At 55.4% G+C, this 21,172-nt stretch overlaps 1 protein-coding gene across 4 annotated transcripts in view; it reads left to right on the forward strand.

Annotated features, from left to right (window-relative positions):
* Smyd1 (SET and MYND domain containing 1) overlaps nt 1-17,555 on the forward strand; it is a 33,426-nt gene extending 15,871 nt beyond the window's left edge. For 2 of the 4 annotated variants that reach the window (XM_046455955.2, XM_046455956.2), the window contains exons 3-11: nt 3,028-3,204; nt 3,643-3,856; nt 6,264-6,394; nt 7,702-7,740; nt 10,820-11,009; nt 12,860-12,952; nt 14,970-15,133; nt 15,756-15,924; nt 17,118-17,555. In XM_046455955.2, coding sequence (XP_046311911.1) covers nt 3,028-3,204; nt 3,643-3,856; nt 6,264-6,394; nt 7,702-7,740; nt 10,820-11,009; nt 12,860-12,952; nt 14,970-15,133; nt 15,756-15,924; nt 17,118-17,276 — 1,336 coding nt within the window. In that variant the 3' untranslated portion in view covers nt 17,277-17,555. The remainder of the gene's footprint in view (nt 1-3,027; nt 3,205-3,642; nt 3,857-6,263; nt 6,395-7,701; nt 7,741-10,819; nt 11,010-12,859; nt 12,953-14,969; nt 15,134-15,755; nt 15,925-17,117) is intronic. The other 2 variants (XM_046455958.2, XM_046455957.2) reach the window with 2 other exon arrangements.
* The last annotated feature ends 3,617 nt before the right edge of the window (nt 17,556-21,172 follow it).

Genomic DNA, 21,172 nt, shown 5'->3' on the forward strand with positions numbered 1-21,172 from the left:
ACTATTCTCTATCCTGGACACGGGGATTGTAAAGTGTCTTCACCTCTGAGTGGCCAGGAGATGACATATGGAGCCTTTGGGGTCTATTCTCTCGTGTTCTTCAGCAAGCCAGTCTCTGCTAAGGAACTTCAAACTCCTGCCAAAGAATGCAATTCTGACTTATGAGAGAGAGAGAGAGAGAGAGAGAGAGAGAGAGAGAAGAGAGAGAGAGAGAGAGGTGCGGGACCTGTAGCTCCCCTTCTCTGGGGCTCGGGGACTGCACACTCTGGCCAGGCCCCGTGGTAGCTCATGTGCCCGCTCTGTTGGGCTTTCACAACAGCGGCCTTCTCCCTGGTGCACCCCTGTGGCTCCTGATGGGGGCTGTAGAATCTGTGCAATTCTAAGTATGCGGAGGAACTCCTCCTTCTGTGTCACAGGGAAGCTTGTGGGGACGTAGGTGGCAGAGCAAGGAGGATGTTACTGTGGGGATAACCTTGAATCTCCCTAACTTACAAATAAGCACTGACTTTCCACACCCTGGAGCACTTCAGGGTCACTAACAAGTTGCCAGCAATGCATCTCGGTGGGGACAGAGCAGGGTGCTGGGTCTGCCGGTGGGTGGCTGGGGTCTGCCGGTGGGTGGCTGGGGGCCGCCTGGACTCTGTGGGAAGCCTGGGCCTGGCTTGGAGCAGCAGCCCATGCAGTGCCCTCTGCTGGCTCTGCATGTGTCTCCCCCTCTTGATGCCACTGTGGGAACATGGGGCCTGGCCATGGGCTGGCCCCCGAGTCTGACCCCTTGCACTGGCCCCTGGACCTGGCTTGATGACATGGTTATGCCCACTTTCCTCTGACTGCAGGGAACATCAGAGGCCACCCAGGAGGGAGGACTCCAGGGGCCACACTGTTCCTGCTGAAGGAGCTGTGAGCCTCTCACTTGGAGCAGGGAACGAGGGGGAAGCAGGCAGGGGGTTCCCATTCTGGAAGACTGATCCCCTGGGGCAAGGGTCCAGTGCCCCCCATGAGCGTGCAGGCGATGGCTTCTGTGGAGGCAGATTGAAGCTGACCAACAAACAGACTGGCCACCAGCGTTGTCCTTGGAAGAGGTGCCAAGCTTTCCTCCCTGGGAATTAAGATTCGTGGTCAGGAAGGGACCCAGGGATCGTGGCACTTGGGGGGGGGCCTGTGGAGTTCCTTCCGGCTCAAGCTGCCCCTAAATGCCTGTTTTCTTATCCTTTTGAGATCCCTGTGTAGACTGCCGACTCTAGCCTGGGTGTCCACATCTGCTGCCCACCATGATGGGAGAAGAGGGCGCCAGGGAGTCCCAGAGAGAGGAGGTCTCCACCCAGGAACAGCGGGGTCCTAGACGTACATGAGGGGAGAAAAGTCCAGCACATGTCAATAGCGGCTCAGGGATCTATTTAGGAAGGCCAGGAACACACATTCAAGGGATCCTGGGCCATCTCTAGAGTGAGGGGTATGTTTGGGGGCTCCCCACCTCTCTGCTAAAGGAAGCTTGGTGACAGGTGGGTGTGGGAAAGTAGTTAGGGATGACATGAACCTGCGATCTCAGGGTGGCCTCCGGTGGCCATCCTTGGGATCCTTAGGCTGATGTCCCCATTACGGGATCAGCAGATAACACCGGCAATGCCCTAAATTAAAGGTTTTTCAAGCTATCACGTCTCTCTTTGCTTAATCTATTTATTGGGGGCTTAATTTACAGTGCTCAAGGTAGTTGTATAAGTGAGTACTTATGGTCAACTTCAAGATTTACAGATTTCCCCAAAATGTGGAGAGACAGACCTGGAGAAGCATGGCCTGTAGTTCCAGAGGCCTGGAGAGGTGTGGGGGACCTCAGGTTAAAGGCACAAATGTGCAGCTGGGACCTGAGACGCTGGGCTTCATTCCAGAGGCCACTTGCCTGGTGTCAGGCTACGTCTAAAACTATTTCCTGTGTGGCCTGTGTCCTTCTTTATTAATGGTGGGGCGACACGGGGCACGTGGCTCTCTGCAGGGAACACGGGAGGCCGGAAGCTGGGATAAGAAGACTGGCCCTCTAATGGGCATGCATTTCCCACCCTCCCTCCCAGCCTCTCTCTGAGCTGGGAGAGTTTCTCAGGTGACATCGGTGACCTATTCTTCCTGTAGCAAAACCCAGGACTGTGCGGGGGCAGAGTGTGTAGACCTGGTCACCCATGTTATGAATTTAAGAATGGCTACGTGAAATGGGCCAGATGGTCCTGTTCCGTCGTGAGCATGTGTCACTGTGTATTGACAGCCCACTGTCATGTAATCACAGTGCAAACAAAGGCACCGGCATGCAGAGGGCAGAGGTGTCTCCCACAGGGCCACGAGAAATGCCTGCTGCAGGATGGCCAGAACTAGAGGGGACCTCGGGAAGCTCAGGCCCCTCGTCTGAAAGGCGGGAGTCTGGAGTTTGGAGTGATGAGGACCAGCCCACAGAGCTGGTTCCTGAGCCCAGGTCTCCCCACTGGGGTAGGTATGGTTTCAGTGCATATCAGCGCTTCCTGTGCCAGGTGTGGCCCTGCCCTACGGCAAGGCGTTGGAGGTGGAGATCCAGGACTGTGGCCTGCAGTGGGACCCGTGGGCAGAATAGGACTAGGTCTTCAGGTTGCGAGGCTCCAGTGCCCAAGATGAAGCTGTGGCTTCAAGGGACCAGGGAGCGCACACATACCCACAGGGAACCCTCCCTGTGGCTCCCTGGGCTGCCTCCCCCTGGAGGCCACCATAGCCAGGTGGGTGTAGCCTGTAATTCTAGCAAGTTAGAAGGTTGATGCATGAGGATCCCAATTTTGAGGCCAACCTGTCTCTTTGGGCTGTGGCTCTGTGGTAGAGCTCCCTGGGTTCAACCCCTAGTGCCCCAAACCAAACCAACCACAACAAACCAAAAAGGCCACCCCAGAGGTGAACCCCAACCCGACCTGAACTCTGAGCCCAAATAAGTGTCTTTTCTTTGAACCTCTCTTGTGGGGGTTGAGTGCTGTCAGCCGGAGCACTGAGACCCCTGACCTGCTCTCTCTGCCCTGCCAGCCTGGTGACTGTAGTGTGCCACACCTGCTTCAAGAGGCAGGAGAAGCTGCACCGCTGCGGTCAGTGCAAGTTCGCCCACTACTGCGACCGCACCTGCCAGAAGGACGCCTGGCTGGACCACAAGAAGGAGTGCTCGGCCCTCAAGAGACACGGGAAGGCACCCAATGAGAATATCAGGTCAGGCCCTGCAGACCAGGAGGGACTTCCAGGGCCCTGGGCTGCTCACTCCTGCCCTTCCCCCCACCCGGCTAAGAGGGAGGCCGGGGGAGTTCACAGAGCACGGCAGGCAGGCTCGGCAGGCCGTCCAGGGCCCTGTATGTAACAGCTGACCTGCCAGGGTTGAGACATGGGGGTTTCCACATTCAGGAAAACCACGGTTTTGGCTTCTCTAGAAACAATGGCAGGAGCTGGGATCTGACAACGGGTGGGACAGAAGAGTACTGTCCACTTACAGTGGTCTCCCAGTCACCCGGCTGCCCCGGCCTGAGCGCTCTGGGCACCCTTGTCCCTGCACATGGGGCCTGGCGCGCATCAGCCGCGGCTGAATGAACGCAGCGTGACCGTGACCGTGACCGTGACTGGGAGCGTGGCCTGCCTAACGCTGCCCTCCCGCAGGTTGGCCGCACGCATCATGTGGCGGGTGGAGAGAGAGGGCAGCGGGCTCACCGAGGGCTGCTTGGTGTCGGTGGACGACCTGCAGAACCACGTGGAACACTTTGGGGAGGAGGAGCAGAAGGAGCTGCGGGTGGACGTGGACACGTTCCTGCAGTACTGGCCGCCCCAGAGCCAAACTTTCAGCATGCAGTACATCTCCCACATCTTCGGAGTGGTACGGCGCCGGATCCGCCCTCCACTCCCCTCCGGCCCCTCCACTCCCCTCCGGCCCCGCCCCACCCTCCTCCCGCGGCCCGCCCCACCTCTGTCTTCTCCTCCCTCCTTCCCTTCCAGCCTTTGGGTGGGTGGGCAACCAAGCAGCAGGAGCATCTGCTGCTTCCCCTTAGGAGCCCAGGGACAGGCCTCTAAATAGTCCTATTTGAAACTAGAGACCCTGGAGTGTTATTCCTAGTAAAGAGGGGAGACGGGGACAGAGGGGGTTGTCCAGCCAAGAAGCTTCCAGGAAGTGCTGGTGCAGAGTCAGGAGGGGACCAGTGGATGGAGGAGCACAGAGCTTTTAGATGAGACCTGGCCCTGACCCTCCATGGCTTTGCTTGATCTGGGATCTGTCCGGCCCTGACTGAACCTGCCATCCCGTCCACACACTATTTCTGCATCATTTCTGAATGACAACTTATCTTCCTGCTTATCAGCACTTGGTAAACTTTCTTCAGTCTGAAATGAAAACAAAGACCTGATCCCCATCGCTCCCTGCCCACCAGTCACCTTGGAACTAAACCCCTTCCTCTCCCCAGGTCTGCAGGGCAGGACTGAGGGGGCACTGGAGCAGTGGGTCCTTGTGCAGCCAGGGAAATTGGGCTTGTGGAGGGGGCAGCCCAGCCAGGGGAGCCACCAGGTCCAGGAGGTAGGGGTGGGGCCTGTGGATCAGGAGCTCCTTGGCCAGTGGGCCTCGGCCTCTCCCATGGTGCTGGTGATGAGGATGAGGAGGGGGTCCGCGGAATAGCAACAAGAAGGTCACACTTGCTGCCTCTCCAGGCCTGACCATGGAGAGAGGGGTGGGGACTTATTTTAAGGGACTGGCTCAGGCAACTCTGTCCAGGGGTTGCTGGATACCCAGGGAAGAGCTGGGCTTGAGCCAAAGGCAGTCTGCCCCACCAGTCCCTCTTGCTCAGGGGAGATCAGTCTCTCCTATGTCAAGGTCTGCTGCTGATCAGGACCCACCTGCAAAGCGGTGGCCACTCTGCTTTGCTCCAAGTTCACTCGTTTAAAAGTTAATCTCATCTAAAAAACAACTCTACAGAAACACACATACTAAGGTTTGACCAAATTAAGTACCTGGGCACCATGGTCCAGCCATGCTGACCCATAAAGGTAGCCATCATGGCCTCTCCCCACAGATTGTGTCATGAATCGTCACCACACAAGGTGAGGGCCCTTGTTTATAGAACAGAGAACCCAGGCTCAGAGAGGTTGTGTGATCTCTGAAGGCCACACAGTTGCTGCTTGAGGAAGGTCTGGAAGCAGACTGTCTGGTGCCAGGGCATCTGTCCTTACTTCTGTTAGCCCTGCGGCGAGCTGCTGTGACAGACACACCCTGGGCATCCCTAGGGGTCTGGGAATGAGAGCCACGGTCCTATAACTACCAGAGCCTGGAGCTGAGAGGATCCTTAGAGTTCCTCTAGTCCATTTGACTCAACCTACAGATGGGACACCAGAGCTCAGAGAGGAAAGAAGTGTGCCTGGTGCTCACGGGTGTGCCCATATCTGAGGAGAGTTGTGGGAAGGTGGCCTTCTCCAGTACCAACCACCAGGCCGGGACACACAGGCGTGCTGTTTCCGTTACCCAGACGCAGTCACTGACACACTCCAGGTGTGCGCTCTTGCACGCGTCTTGTGCTCTGAGAGCAAGTGTTTAGAACCTGTTTCTAGAAAGAACGACTTATTTTTAAGGAAAAGAAAATCATTTGACTGCTACATCTGTAGTAGCAACTTGATTTGCCTTGCGTTTCAGAGACACATTAAATATGGCCCTCTTCTGATTTTTCAAATTTGTGAACAGGAAATACAAACCGGGACTCAGAGGCTGAGACAGGAGGATGGCAAGTTGGAGAAACCCTGTTTCACAGTTAATAAGTGCTGGGGCTGCAGCTCAGTGGTTGAACACCCCTGGTTCAATCCCAGTACTAGAAAAAACAAGAAATAACTATATGCCAGATTAAAAAATAGTCCAAGAGCTTTGTCAATTTTATGTCGCGGCAGCTACGGGAACTGTGAGAGGGCAGGCAAAGAAAGGAGGAGAGAGACAGGCAAGGGCATGGGCTGTGTGCTCCTACATGAGGGTATAGAGGGGAACCTCAGCGTGCCCAGGGGGACTCACGCGAGCCCAGCCAGGGACCCGGCATTTCCATCTTGAGCCCTTTTAGAATAGAACCTGGGCCAGCTTCAAGGTGCTGATGCACTTTTGCCAAGATGGGGCTCCGGGTTGCTCTCCCCTGTGGGTCATCTGGAGTGACGCAGAGCAGGGGCATTCCCTAGGCTCCCTGGCTTCAGGCTCCCTCGAAGCTGGGTGGCCTTTGCCTTGCGGGTGTCCCTGACGGCCCTTTGGTCTCTTTCTCTGGTAGATCAACTGCAACGGGTTTACTCTCAGCGATCAGAGAGGCCTGCAGGCTGTGGGCGTGGGCATCTTCCCCAACCTGGGGCTGGTTAACCACGACTGCTGGCCCAACTGCACTGTCATATTCAACAATGGCAGGTGAGTCCAGCTGAAAGGGCATGCGGGGACAGGCGGCCTCCCGTGTCTGTTGACTTCACTTAACCAGAGTGGGCCTTCCACCTTGAACTGCGGTGAAAGTCCCCTGTGCGCCCAGTTGGAACCTTCCACAGACGAGCTGCGGCTGGGAAGGGTAGTGAGGAGAGAGCAGAGTGCCACGGGTCACTTCCAAGGCCTGGTGTGTTTCTTGAGGCTGCCTGGCATGTTAGATGAGCCTCTAGCGTCTATTTTAAAATGTGAAGCTAGAATCATCTCTCTCAGGTCATGCAGAATTCAGGTTGAGGGAGGCTGCAGGAACATACCCTAAAGCCTCTAGCATTAAGCGCATTTTCCCAGTGATTCCCCAGAAGCCAGAAACAGTAGACTCTGTGTCCCGCTGAGAGCTAGGCCTCGCCATCAATGTGGCAAGGACCCGATTTCCCTCTTCCTGCCCGTTTCCGATGTCAGTTTCTAACGGAATTGAGAAAGACTTTAAGATGGGAAAGTTTATTTTGGATCTTGATGATACTATTTTCCCAGCATCTGTATTTGTCCTCCCAAGCTTCTTGGGGTCACTGCCTGGACCTCCTGCAATCTCCTGAGAGGGCCAGTTTTCCAGTCTGGCCTGGCTGGCAAGGAGATCACACTCAGCCATGTGCAGGGCTGACTCTCTAGGCCTTTCCCTAAGCTATGGCGACCCGGGACTCTGCCGGTCACTCTGCACAATGGCCAAGGAGCCTGGGAACCTTCCTCTGTCCTCTCGGCTTCTGCTCTGGCTTCCCTGTGTCTACTAATTCTGAGCAGCCATGTTTGTCTGGGCTGCTTGGCTTCTGTGTGAGAAGACGCCTTTGCGTTCACTGCCTGGCCACCTGCCATCTGGAGAGACCCCTGGGCCTGCCATTAGGTCCTGATTCCAGCTCTGACCAGTTTTACCTACTAGCTGTGTGAGTGGACCACATCTTAGCACTGGACTTCAAATGCATTCTCAGGACACCACGTGCCAGGTGGCAGGTGAGACCCAGAGGCCCAGGGAAGGAAGCAAGATATGCAGGGCCAAGAGCCTTCTACCCCCAGACCTCCTCACTCCAAAACCAGGGCACTGTCCACCAGGCCAGCCGCGTCCTGTCCTGGGACCGGCTGGAAGGGCTAGGATGCAGGCTGCTGTGACAGTGAGTGGCACCTTGCTGACTAGGCAGGCCGGCCAGTGGTATTGACTTCACCTGGTGTCTGTGACAGTTGTGGGGCACCTTGCCCACTGGGCAGGTCTGCCAGTGGTATTGACTCCACCTGGTGTCTGTTTTGTCTTTCAGCCATGAGGCAGTGAAGTCCATGTTTCACACCCAGATGAGGTGGGTCAGCCCTTCCATGACCCCTGCTCCTCTGACCCATCTGCCTCCTTTGCCTGGTGTGCTGGGCCCACCCCGCCCGAGACTCCATGTCTGCTGTCCGTCCGCGTGTCCTCTGCACGCCAGGGCCCATCCTCCTTGCATGGCGTATTGTTAATGCTTTTGAACTGGGCATCTGCTGCTCACCCACCTCTTCCTCTCTGTCTGCTCTCTCTCTCTCTCCTGGCCACCAAGCATGAGTCCTTCTAGTCCACATCTTAGCCCAAACCTACGTCTGCCCCCTACACCCTGTTCACCACAAGACGGGGGCTGTGGATCCACTGACCTGATAAGGACCCAGTTTGTTTATAACCCCAACTTCTTGCCCAGACTGGTTTCTGAAAATAGCATCCACAACTGTGAAAATTCTGATCAATAGTCATTCATTTTAGTATTCTGTTTATAGTTTCTGGCCAACTCTGTGAATTCGCAGTTTAGGTTAAATTTTGCTTTTGCTTTTCCTTAATGACGATCAAATAGCTCCAGAGGGGTCTTTGGGTCGGGCTGTGCTTGGGACCCTTGAAGTGGTCTTTGGGGATGAGGGCTAGGAGAGCTTGGGGCACCTGATTTGTTGCTGTGCCTCACATGAGACTCTGGATGCGCCACACCATCTCCTGGCTTTGGGTTCCACATCAGGGGAGCAAAGGTGAGGAGGACGGTGTCTCTGGGGACCTCTGGCTCTGGCTCTGTTCCTAAGCTCTGCAAAAAAATGCTTTAAATAAGTGGCTGCTTGTCGCTCAGCTAGCTGGGTGATAGATGGCAGAGTGCTGAAGTACAAGGGACCTGGGTCCCGACAGGGCAGGGACAGGTCCAGGACAGCGGCCACAGGAAGGGCAGTGCCACACCCCTCACTTCCTGCTTCTTCGGCAGTGCTTACTTCAATTCCCTTTTGCCCCCAGCCACCAATTCCACGTACAGATGTCCCTGCTTACAGTGGCTTGGCACAAAGATTTTTTTGACATCCTGGTAGTGCAGAAGTATGCCCATGTGGTCATCCTGTCACCCACCAGTAGCGCAGTAGTTGAGACATCAGGTGCACAGTGACATCAGTGGGAGATGACCTCGCCCACTGCAGGCAGTGCCCATGTTCTGGGCATATTGAAGGCAGCCGGGCCAGGCTATGGTGTGGGGCAGGTCAGGGGACTGCACATGTCTTTTGAGGGTTGGGACACTTTATTACTTTCACGCTCCCCAGCAGGGGCAAGCCCACCTGCGTTTTTGTCCTGTGATATTTTCAGTTACCCATGGGTTTACTGGGACGTGAGCCCTGGAAGTCAGGGCTCACCTGTAACATCAGACTGGGAGAAGATATATGTGTGTTTTTTGGTATTTAAGTGATACAAAATTAATTTGGTTTTGAAAACTCTTAAACACCATTAAACCATCTGAGCCACAGATCACTGTTGGATTTCAATCTGTCACCATGGCGAGCTGCCTCTGGGAAAGGAACCGTGGGAGCAGAGTGGGTCCTCATCTCCCGGGACAGGACACCAGTGATCTACCCTACACCCTGGCCCTGGAGTGGCTCACCTGGGACAATTTGCCTGGTAGTGGAGTCCTAAAACCCAGGGCAGTGGGCCATCTCGTGTCCCAGGCAACTGTGCTGGCCGTGAGGCTTCCTGGAAACCTCATGGGAGCAGCACCAGGGGCACCCAGGGCACCCGACTCTAATCTCTGCCACCCCTGTGCTCTGGGACCTGGGAGGAGGCCACTTGTTTTCTTGGTTTGTGTCCTCGTTTCAGAGACATGGGGCCCTGCAGCTCAGCATGTTAGGATTCTCAGCAGAGCTGTGAGCACAACCACCCACCTTCTGTCCCACCTGCCTTTCATTGCCTCTGCTGAGAACTGGGCTGGGAAGAAAGGAAAGCAGGAATAGGGGGTGGTGTCCGGGGCTTTCCCAGGCTGCCTCAATGAGTGCATTTTGGGGCGCGTTGGTGTAGTCCAATTTGGGGAGAGGTTTCCACCTTAAGTGGTGACCTCAGGTGCCAGGCGGGCATGTCTCTGCCACTCACCTTGGAAGACATGGAAGGGGATGCTTTGCCTGGAATCCCTCCAGGTGCTAGAGTCCTGCCCTGCCTTTCACACAGCACCTAACAGCCTTTCTGGGTGGTAAAGCCATGCCCACCTCTGCAGTGCCTGTCCCCAGCCCTCTGCATCCTGCCCCTTGCTCTTTGGATGGTGGTTTTCCCCAGGGCCGTAAGGCTCTGGACCGGGCTTGGGATCTAGCTTGCCAGTCTCACACTTCTCTGTAACCATCTGACCTTGTGGTGCTGGGGGGTGGGGGTGGAGTGGGTGGGGCCCGCAGCCTGCCTGTCGGATCCACTGGGTGTCAGTTCTGCAGAGGGCTTTCACCTTGAGCATCTTTCATATTGTTGCTCAGCGGGTGGGTACTGGAGGGTAAGGTCTGGGGGGAAGGAAATCTACCTACCGTTGCCAGTATGCCGTGTCTCCCAGGAAATGCTGAAGGCAGTGATGAGCAGGCTGCAGACCCAGCCTTTGTTTGTCTACCTCCAGTGATAGTGGTGGGCATGAGTCCCCCACAGGGAGGGCCTGAACATTGGACCAAAGCTGAAGGTCCTGAGGCTTAAAGTCAGACACAGAGTGTGCCAGGGTTGTGGGTAATGGAATGTATATGTCTTTGAGAGTGTCTCCAAACTAACCAGAAATCGCTTCTAGGTCTTTTTTTCTTGGGGTTTGTCTCCTTGTTTCTCCCTTCCCTTGTCACAGATAACCAGTAACTAAGTGCACACAGGTGGCTGCAGAAATGGTGGCTGTGTATGGTTTTATGGCTCAGCCCAGCCCTCTACTGGGAGCCTATGGGAACTTATTCCAGGGCAATCGGCTGAATGGAGCAGATTTGACCATTATAATACTGAGCGACCTAGCAACTAGGGGTCACATTCCCCCTCCTGGGGGGAATGGGTGCTTTCTCGGGGTGCTAGTGGAGGTGCAGTCTCTGGGACTTGACCCTTGAGCCTAGGAGAGCACGATCCTCTGTGGGTGGCCTGGTTCTCCTGACTCCTGCCCCTTCGTCCTGCTCTAGGATCGAGCTCCGGGCCCTGGGCAAGATCTCGGAGGGAGAGGAGCTGACGGTGTCTTACATCGACTTCCTCAGTGTCAGCGAGGAGCGCAGGCAGCAGCTGAAGCAGCAGTACTACTTCGACTGCACCTGTGAGCACTGCCAGAAAGGGCTGAAGGATGACCTCTTCCTGGGAGTGAAGGAAGACCCCAAGGTACACGCAGCCCACCGCTGGGCCCAGGCCACTGCCCCTGGAGCCAGGCCAGGGCAGCTCTCACAGCCAGTCGAGGTCCCCATGGCCCCGGGGAGGTGGTAAGGGGTGGTAGGGCCCAGCTGTCCCGACTAGGGGTCTGAGTTTGGGGGAGTCACTCCGTCTTCCCATCTGCGAAACAGGAATGAAGGCCCGCTGCAAGGGTCGTCTTGAGGATGAACCAAGGTGCCATAGGAAAGGGAGCAGAGGCACTCGGCGCACCTCCCACCCCCATGTGGGTGAAATACCCCTGAGCCTCTCAGACATGGAGGTCTGAGGGACAAAGAGATTTGTTACTGGGTTTTCCCAGAGAAATTCCTGGTCTCACGGATGACAACATGGAGAGGGGGCAGGCTTGCGGAGGGGCCTCTGGAGCTCAGCTGCACCAGGAGGGAGCCGAGTGGCCAGGTGTCAGAGTAGCAGGGCAAAGCCACGCACCAAAAACGACAGTGACATTGTCTGGCTCTATGGTCAAGCCGGAAGGGCTGGGTCCTGAGTCCAGTGGGAAGAGTGTCTTCAAGGCCTGCCATGCCTTCGTAAGAGGTGTAGGGAAGGTCCCTGAAGGGGAGCTGGCCCAAGGTCTCAGAGACCCAGGAAGGAAGAAAGATGTAGGTGGCGGCCCTGTTGGGAACACTGAATATTGAATAAAACCCAAATAACCACAGACAGAGAGTCAAAGGAGAAAATACCCTGAACCCACTAAGATGAATGAGCCAGATGTTTATGTGCAGATGTGGAATGAGCTGTGTTTGTTAAAGGGCAAGAATCAGGGGCCAAGCAATGCTGTGCAGGCTAGTTTGCTGGAGCTGCTTATAACAAAGTGCCCCGAACTAGCCCTGTTGATCCCAGGGGTGCTTTACCACTGAGCCACATCTCCCTTTTCTATATTTATTTAGAGTTGAGTTGCTAAGTGCCTTGCAAAGTTGCTAAGGCTGGCTTTGAAATCACGATCCTCCCCTCTCCCCTGGCCCCTCCCCTGGCTCCTTTGCTTATCTCAGGCTCCTCTCCTCTGATCCCGCCCCTCTCCCTGGCCCCGCCCCTCTTCCCTGGGGGGGCGTTCCTTTCCTTCTCTCTGGCTCCTCCCCTCTACTTGGCTCCTCCCCTTTTCCCTCCCCCTCCCCCTTCATTTAGTACCTTCTCTTCCTCCTTTGAACTTTGACAAATTCAGTGGTTTTTTTTCCTTCAAAATTATGGTGTCCTCATGTGATATGGCTTCTTGATTATGGTACTTTCATGCCTCAAATACCAAAAACGTCTTTGGATAGGTTTTGGCGGGATTAATGCGGTAAACCAAGTGGATCTCGGTTTCAGATGTAGCTGGCAAAAATCCCTTCTGACGTCCTCTGGTCAGGATGCCAACCTTGGCCAGATGCTAAGACGCTGGGAGGTTTGAATGGGCAGAAGCGCAGGATCCCCCTTAACGACCCCCTGTGAACTGGAGTCCAATGCTGCAGGCTCAGTCCTCGCCTCAGGCTGCCTCCAGAGCGTGCGGAGCGTGCCGGTGAAGGTGGGCTAGTGGATGAGTGGCCGATGTTTTGGGTGATAGATCAGAATCCCAAATGCAGAAAACACCCTACAGGGACCAGCGCCAGGCTCTGCTCCTGGCCACAGCCCACGGGGAGCCCGGACTAGGGATCACTAGCTGGCAGAAAGCAAGGCAGAGAAGCTGCAGGAATCCTGACAGAGCCGCAGGACCCAGAGTTCAGAACCAGGAAGGCACTGATCTCGGTGGCCTCACCTACCTCCGCTGGCAGCTGTCAACAGAGTGGGCTTTCCCTGGAGGGGGCCTCCAACTTCACGTCCCTCTTTTCCAGCCCTCTCAGGAAGCTGTGAAGGAGATGATACAATTCTCCAAGGACACATTGGAAAAAATACACAAGGCTCGCTCCGAGGGTCTGTACCATGAGGTGAGAGGCTACTGCTCTAGGGCTGGGCTGGGGAGGAGCGGGGAAGGGCTGCTCTTCTGCGGATGTCCCTTGATTGAGACTAGGGCTTTTCTTGCTCCTGATCCTTTAGTACCTGCTAGAGGTGTGTTCTCAGCGACCCTTCAGCTCACGGGAACTAGGTCTGAGCAGAGCAGGGGCAGCTTGACAGATGTGTCTGGGGCTGTAGGACAGCTCAGGGCCATTGGAGGTGGGATGGCGATGACGGTTGGACTCATGGGAATGGCCTCTTGCTCTGAGTAATTGAGTGCTTGAATGGCCACAGTTTCTAGTCTCCGCCAACCAAAATTCAGTTGTGGTTTCTGGAAGCACCAGGGGCTCTCACTAGAGAGGGGGCTGTACACTAGAATCACCTTCAAAAGTCCTGATGCCCAGACCCTGGCCCAGGACAATTTCAGCACAATCTCTGGAAGTGAGACCCAGACAGTAAGATTATCAAAGTTCTCCAGCAATTTCAACATGCAGCTGAAGCTGAGGCCCACGGCCCAACACTGGGCTGCAGTGAAGTGGCTTTGAATTATCCTGGGCAGCTGAGTCTCACCCCCTGAGATGCCAGTCACCCAGTCTGCAGCAGAACAGAGACCAGAGTCAGGATGTTCTCCCGAACTCATTAAGCCACTGGGGCATGTGGGCAGGTTTGCGTGGCACTAGGACGCGGTACCATGGGGGTGGGTTCTCTTCCTTCTCCCTCCTCTCCTCCTCGGTCTCTGCTAACTCAGTCATTGCACATGCAGAGCCCTCCCTGGGGTGACCAACACGACACTGTCCTTGCCTCCCTGGAATCCTGTCGGGTGGGGAGAGTCAATGCCCAGTGTTGCGCACAGCTTGGGAAGCCGCGTCAGGGCGTGAGCCGGGAGTGGGCAGCAGGCGGGTTCTCTTTCTCTGGATTCTTGTCTCCTCTTCATTTCTTCTTTGTCTTCATTCAAACTTGGCAGAGCCAACTTCGGGCTGCCCACTGCCCCTTGGATTGGAGAGGGTTTCCTGCAGGACGGGCTGGCCGCAGCTCCCCGTTGCCACCCCACAACCATTTGCTCCCAGGCTCTGGGGAAGCCTCAGAGCTCGGCTAGTTTTGAAATGGAGAGAACTGGTGGCCCTTCCCCATGAGAGCATCCAGGGAGGAGGAGGATAATGACAACCCAATCGAGAGACCCTCTGGGTTTGTGAGGTGCAGTCTCAGCTTGTGTCTACGCATGAGCTGTGGGAAAGCCTGCCCCCACCAAGGCAGCGTCCTCCCAGCAGGTCTCCGGCCTTCCGGGAACCGCCTTCTCTGCCCATCATCTTGTATGTATCTATCAACTTGCTCAGCCTCACTGGGCAGAAGGATCCCCAGCGCCTCCCACAAACTGCACATCCCACATCTTTCTCCCAGATATTTGGTATCAATTAGTCTGGGGTAGAGTCTTTTTTTGGGGGGGGGGCATCAGCATTTTAAAAAAGCTTTCCAGATATTCCAAAGTACAACCCATGTGGAGAATCACAAGAAGGGTCGCAAAGATGGAGCTCAACTGCTTGGTTCGAATCTTTGATCTCACTACCTGTGTGACTTTGACAAAGTACTTACCTTCTCTGTGCTTCAGTTTTTTCCTCTAGTAAATTGGGAATACTGGTAGTACCCATGTCATTGCATTGCCGTGGGACAAATCTGTCATGGACCTGTCACCTGTCTGTATTTGTACATGTGCACATATTTGCACATGTATGTCTTTGTATGCACATGTATACACGTATACACACATACGTACACAGCTTTCACAGCTCTCAGCTGCCCACAGATTTAAAAGCTGCCCACTACCTCTGTCATTGGTGTGTCCCGTGGTTACACTCTCATCCCCGCATCTTAGCCCAGTCACAAACTCGGCTGCCTCACTTCTGTCAGCAGCTTCCCCAGCCTTAAAAGAGGTCCGGGGTCCTCGGGATGCTCCCGTGTGACTGAGGCTCCGGCTCCGGGATAGTGGTGACGGTGGCCCGTGTCTCGCTCCAGGTGGTGAGGCTGTGCCGAGAGGCTCTGCAGAAGCAGGAGCCAGTGTTTGCTGATACCAACCTCTACACGCTGCGGATGCTGAGTGTCGTGTCTGAGGTCCTCTCCTACCTCCAGGCCTTCGATGAGGCCTCCCACTACGCCAGGCGGATGGTGGACGGCTACATGTAGGTGACCATTGCCGACCCAGGATGGTCTCCTGAGACCTCCTCCAAATGGCACACAGGGCGCAGGTGCTGCGCCTCCTCACCCACGGCCTCTGTGGGCCACCCACATCTCCTTCCCTCCAGCCTTTCTACATGGGCTCCGAGTAGTAGTGACCACCCTTCACTTCCGCGTCCCCATGAGCCGGTGGGTTTGCATTTCTGGACAAATGAGGAAGTCTTCCAGAGGAGGCCGCCTGTTAGACACGCTGCCCACTGCCCAGCGGGCAGGAGGGAGCCTCCCAGAGGAGCACAACCACCAGCTGTCCTGAGAAGGACGCTCTAGTTATTCCTGTCACTTTCATAGGAGAGCCTGAGTGCCCCCTAGGGCCCCAGCTCCCCCTATTCTAGCTCAGAGTGCCATCCTGGGCCTTCTCATGGGGATGCAGCTTGGGGGCTCAGGCCGGAGTCCCAGCTCCTACAGCTCCCTGTGCCCCTCAGTCCCACCCAGCTGGCCAGGGAGGCCTCACAGACTAGCAGGAGGGGCAGACGGGCCTAGCACTGAAGGTTCTTTCTGAGCCACTAGGAGACGGGTGGGAGTGGGAGGGCTTGGGGTCATGTCTTGTTATCTTCTGTCCCCCTGCAGGAAGCTCTACCACCCCAACAATGCCCAACTGGGCATGGCCGTGATGCGGGCAGGCCTGACCAACTGGCACGCTGGTCACATCGAGGTGGGGCACGGGATGATCTGCAAAGCCTACGCCATCCTCCTGGTGACTCACGGGCCCTCCCACCCCATCACTAAGGACCTGGAGGCAAGTAGTGCCTGAGGGCTGGGCCTCGACCTCTGAGCTCCCTGAGGGGGTAAGGCCTAGTTCAGGTGGACCTGGCCCTAGGGGAGTCCTGATATCTGGAGGGACCAGAAAGGGAGGGTGCAGAAATGCTTTGTCATCCCATTGTTTCATATCCAGGAACCCCGGGGCCCTGGGAAGGGGCTCTGTCTGTAGTGACTGAGGGGTGACGGCAAGGCTGAGGCCTAAGTGCTGGGCCTGAGATGGCCACGGCTGGACTGAGAAGCCGGACTGTGGTGTGTGCACAGCCATTTACACATTGAGCTTGGAACTCGCCTCTGGAGTCCGACTCCGGGGCGGAGTCCCAGCCTCTGCTCTCTCCAGTTGTGCTCCTCCACACAGTGATGGCAGTGACATCTGCCCGGCTCCACCTCTGTGTGGTAGGGACCAGGATGGTGTCGTGGTGTGGGTTCAGCAAGTCAGTGCTTAAAGGCCCAAGGGACGAGGGGCGCAGTTTTACTATCTGCTGCTTCCCTGCCTGCTTTGAAGTGCTGGTTTATTTGAGTGACAGGACTGTCCTCAGGTGACTTCGTCCAGGGGAAGCAGGTATACTTCATGTCTTCACACTGTGACCTCAAGTGTTGCAGAGTGGTCTTGACACTAGGACTAATGTGACCTCAGGTGAGGTGTCCCTGACTTCTCAGACCCCCAGATCCTCATCTATAAGAGAGAGGATATGCTAGCTCTGAACATGGATTCAGGGACCAAGCGACAGCGGGGAGCGGAGGTGACTAGCTGTCTGTCCAGCCACTAAGCTTGTCCAGGCAGAGTCTCCATCAGTCTGATTCACTGTGGTTTCCAGTGAAACCACAGATGTCCTGACACGTGGAGAGACAGGGCTTTCTCGTGTGCCATACTCCATGATCTTCCAAACCTACTGTGAGGCACAAGGGGATCTCATTTGTGTTCTGGACAAGACTGAGGGCTGAAGTGGTTGTGTCACTTGCCTGAGGTCCCACAGCATAAGTGAGGGACCCAAGTCTGGGTCCCCGCTTGGGGTCCTGAGGGCAAACATTCTCTGGTGGAAACAGTCCCTCTGACTACTCCCTCGGGGCCACGCCGCCTTCCGCACTAACTGCCCACTGCTGAGGTGGAGAGCAGAGCTCCCTCAAGTGTCCTGGGCTGTCCCCACCATTCACTGTGGATGTGTCCCCCAGGCCATGCGGGTGCAGACGGAGATGGAGCTGCGCATGTTCCGCCAGAACGAGTTCATGTACCACAAGATGCGAGAAGCGGCCCTGAACAACCAGCCCATGCAGGTCATGGCCGAGCCCAGCGCGGAGCCAGCCCCGGCTCTGTTCCACAAGAAGCCCTGAGGACCTGGGGCGGGGGCAGCCCGCGGGGAGGGGCTCTGGAGGCAGCGGGTCTCTGCAGAGACCCTTGGTGAGCAAGCTCAGCCTCGTGGGGACGTCCTGCCCTGTGTTCACCTTGTCATTTGGGCTCAGTTCAGCTTGTTCAATGAGTTTGACGCTGTCTCCCAGCCCGACGCCTGTAGGTACGCGCTGTTGCTGGGCCCTAGCGTCTGGTAATGGAGCCCCCAGTGTAGGAGGGATACAAATGTAAGTGATCGATTAAAGCCCAGTGTCATCCTGAAAGCAGTGGTGAACCACATGGAGAGGGGTGCAGGGGAGGGATGTGTCTGGTGTGTGTGCACCTGGCGTGTGTGGGGGGTGCCATGGGGCTATGGTGCCAGGCTGAGGGTGGCAGGCGCCTGGAGTCTCCTGGCTGCTCACCTATTTGTGCAAGTGTCTCTGGGGCTGGTGGTCTCCCCTGGGGCTGGAATCGTCAGCGTTTGGCGACTCGGGTGAGTGCTGTCTGACTTCCTCAGGTCGGTGGGATTATGAGGAATGGCTGTTAGGCCCTTTAGGACCCACTCAGAGACTTGAAGCCCATTCAGAAGGGGACACATGCAGAAAGAGGCAGGACCTTGCCCAAGCCACCTAAGATCTCAATTCTGGGTCTGGGTTCCAAGTGTAATTTTAGAAATAATTCTAGACATACAGAGGGAATATCTCCCCACCTTAGCACCCGGCCTGGTGCCTCCTTGTGATGTGGGAGCTGCTGGGACAATACCTGGATTTTTCTCGCCATTGACCTAGTAGGACTGAAGAAGCCTTCCCAGGGTGCACCTGGGAGAGAAGGGAGGAGACACGCACGCGATGGCCCTGGGTCCAGCAGAGGTGTACCTGGGGGTTTGGCTCCGTGTGCCTGGGTGGTCTTTCTAGGCTTAGACTCCTTCATTGTCCCAAGAGGCTCCGTCAGAGGGCTGAGTAATTACTTCCCTTGCTGAATTTCTTTTTCTGTCCGTGCCCTGGGGTTCTTGCTCTTCTCACCAGAAGGAACACCTGTGCACCTCTTCAGAGATGTGACCAGTGTGTCCTGATTTCCTGGGAGACTCTTGTTATTTCCATAAAAAAGTGTAGGTCTTGAGAATTGTCCTATTCCAAGAATGGCCTATTATCTTCTGAGACTTCAAATTTCTCACCAATGTTTTCTGAGACCCCGGAACAAACTCCTTCAGTTAGGGATGTCCCCAAGACTTCTATGCAACCTTGGGCTACTACCACTGACCCCAGAACTCCACCCAGCTTCGTGGAGTCAAGTAAGCTCCGCAAATTCCGTGTTTTCCTCCATCCCTGCTCCTCCAGCTCCAGAATGACCCACTGCCTCCCTCTGAACTTCGTCTAGTGGCTGAAAACTCTGCAAAAGGCCACTCTTTGCAGAATATTAGTCCCTGACATTTGGCTCTTCTTCAAGGACACTCTCTTCTATGGAAGGTTCTATAGGAAGACTGGCAGTTCTTTCAATCCCCATTCCGCAGACCAGGAGGCTACGCTCCACTGGCACCTTCGAATGACCCCCTCTTCCTCCTGGATGGAAACCTCTCCAGCCCTCTTCCCTTCTGGGCTATGTTGTCTGCCCACCCACTGGTTGTCTCCCATGTCCGGGGTCATTTTTTCCTCCCCGTCTTCCTGAAGCTGTTGTCTTGGTGAATTCTGTGTGTCTGTGATCCTCCTTCCCTCTCTCCTCCAGAGCTAGACTGCTCCTGTGCCGTGGAGCCCTGGTCTTCCTGTGACCCTGGGATCTGCTCCATGTGGTTCCCCTCCCTCCAGGGTCCTGCCACTCCTCACCACTCCCATCTTCAGATCAGGACTCCTGGACCTCCAAGACCCTTGGTCTCCATGGCGAGGGTTCTTTTAGTTGTAGTCTCATCTGCTTTTCCTCCCTGTGCATTTCTGTGGAGCCCACTGTAGCCTGGCCCCACTCCTGCCCTCCACTGCCCCTGCCCCTTCACTGCCCCTGCCCCTCTACTGAATGGCTCTCGCCCACTCTAGCGTTTGCTGTTGGGGCCTCTGATGAGTGGACTTCTCTCTACCCACTCCACTCCCTGACCGTGACTGACGTGACTGGTCCTTGGGACGAGCCTCTGACGTTGTTTCTCCACCTGCCCCCACGTGTGGCATCCACAGGAGGTGGTTCAGCCCTCTATCTGCCCTCTTCTCTCCACACACACTCCCTGCCTGTGCTCCAGCAGGTCCTCTGCTGAAGGGCTGCCTGGAGGATGATGCTCTGCTGCAGTCCGGCTGCAGCAAAATAACCAGGGGATGACGAACAACTTGTGTACGTTGATACAGCAGGAGTAGGAGCCGTTTATTGCAGGACAGGAGCAGTATTTATACATTCCACACAGCTTATCTAATTAGCATAAACTAGATACAGCAGTCAACCAATCAGGAATCTCCACACTTAATGGCTTGCTTTTGTTACTTCTCAAACCACTCCCTCTGGCATTTTGCCAGGCACCATCCAGACTTGTTTACGAACTCTAACATTCCCCTGGCAAAATGCCAGGTGTTATTTTGACTTATTTACAGACTCTAACAATGCTCTGTTCCCTGACCTTGAGCTCCAGCTCCACTGCCCTCCCCCCCCCCCCCGCCCCCTCAGAACACCAACCCCGGGCATTGCCTCCCCTCTGATTGTGAACTCCTGGAGGGTGGGGCTGTTCTCACCCCAGAACCTGGCCCAGGTCCTGGAGCAGGACAGGTGCTTGGGAAATGTGTATAATGGATGGATGAATTTGCTAATTACCGAGCAGTGTGCACTTTGAGTTTTTGTGTTACAGCAATCGACAAAGCCCTTTAAGCCCTTTATGTTTCCAAGCAAACAGGTGTGGCTTCTAAGGACCTCGGAGCAGTGATGATGGATAATTTTTGCCGCCCCAAACAGTCATCACTAGCGACTCCTGACTGCTGAGCACTTGAGTCTGACTCAGACGGAATCTTTTATTTTATTTAATTTCCGTTTATGTTTGAATAGTCAAAGCAATCACAGTGGCTGCTGTGCTAGATTGTGCAATTTTAGGGGAGTAATTAAGGATAGGTTCCCCCCGCCCCCACCCCCTGCTCTCAGTACTAGGGATTTAACCCAGGGATGCTTTACCACTGAGCCACATCACCAACCCTTTTTTAAAAATTTTATTTTGAGACAGGGTTTCACTAAGTTGCTTAGGGCCTTGCTAAACTACTGAGGCTGTCCTCGAACTTTTGATCCTCCTGTCTCAGCTCCCAAGCCATGGAATTACAAGGGTGGGCCACCACTCCTGGCTCAGAGTAGTTTTTAAAGCCAGACTTCCTTCTCCTCCCCACCCCATGAATCATTTCCTCTAACCCAATCCGTGTTTTGAAAAGGGGAAGCACTCTTCTGGGTGGATGTAGACTGCTGCAGGTGTAGACCGCATCGCACCTGCAGACACCTGGCACGGCACCTGCGGCAAGCGCCCCCTGTCGGCGGGAGGACCGCACCGCAGGCAAGGGGCCCGAGAGGTCGGGGCAAAAACAGCCCACCTTACCCACAGCTGTTGAGCCAATTTGTGTAAAGCAGATTTCCAGCCCAGGGTCTTCTGGGCATCTGTAAAAACCAAAATTCGCTTCTAAAATTAAATCTCCTTTTCAGTCCAAGTCTTAATAGCGATCTTCCCCCAAATGAGTTCCCAGGGAGGAGCCTCGCTAGGAGCCGGGGAATTTTGTGTAGTCCTGGAGGTTTGCTCAGAGTACTTGACTACTCTCTCTTCCTGCGGCTGGAGATCTAGAACCTCAGTGCCACCGCCCCTTGGGGCTGCGGATGAACCTCTTCTCTCAGCCTCTGCGTCTGCTCTCAGAGGTTAATTCCTGTGGCTGCACAGTTGCTGCTAATGCTCTTACCAAACCCA

Source organism: Marmota monax, unplaced genomic scaffold (assembly GCF_021218885.2).
Source record: "Marmota monax isolate L192 unplaced genomic scaffold, Marmota_monax_Labrador192_F-V1.1 WCK01_AAM20220418_F8-fsc00238, whole genome shotgun sequence".
Lineage (NCBI taxonomy): Eukaryota > Metazoa > Chordata > Mammalia > Rodentia > Sciuridae > Marmota > Marmota monax.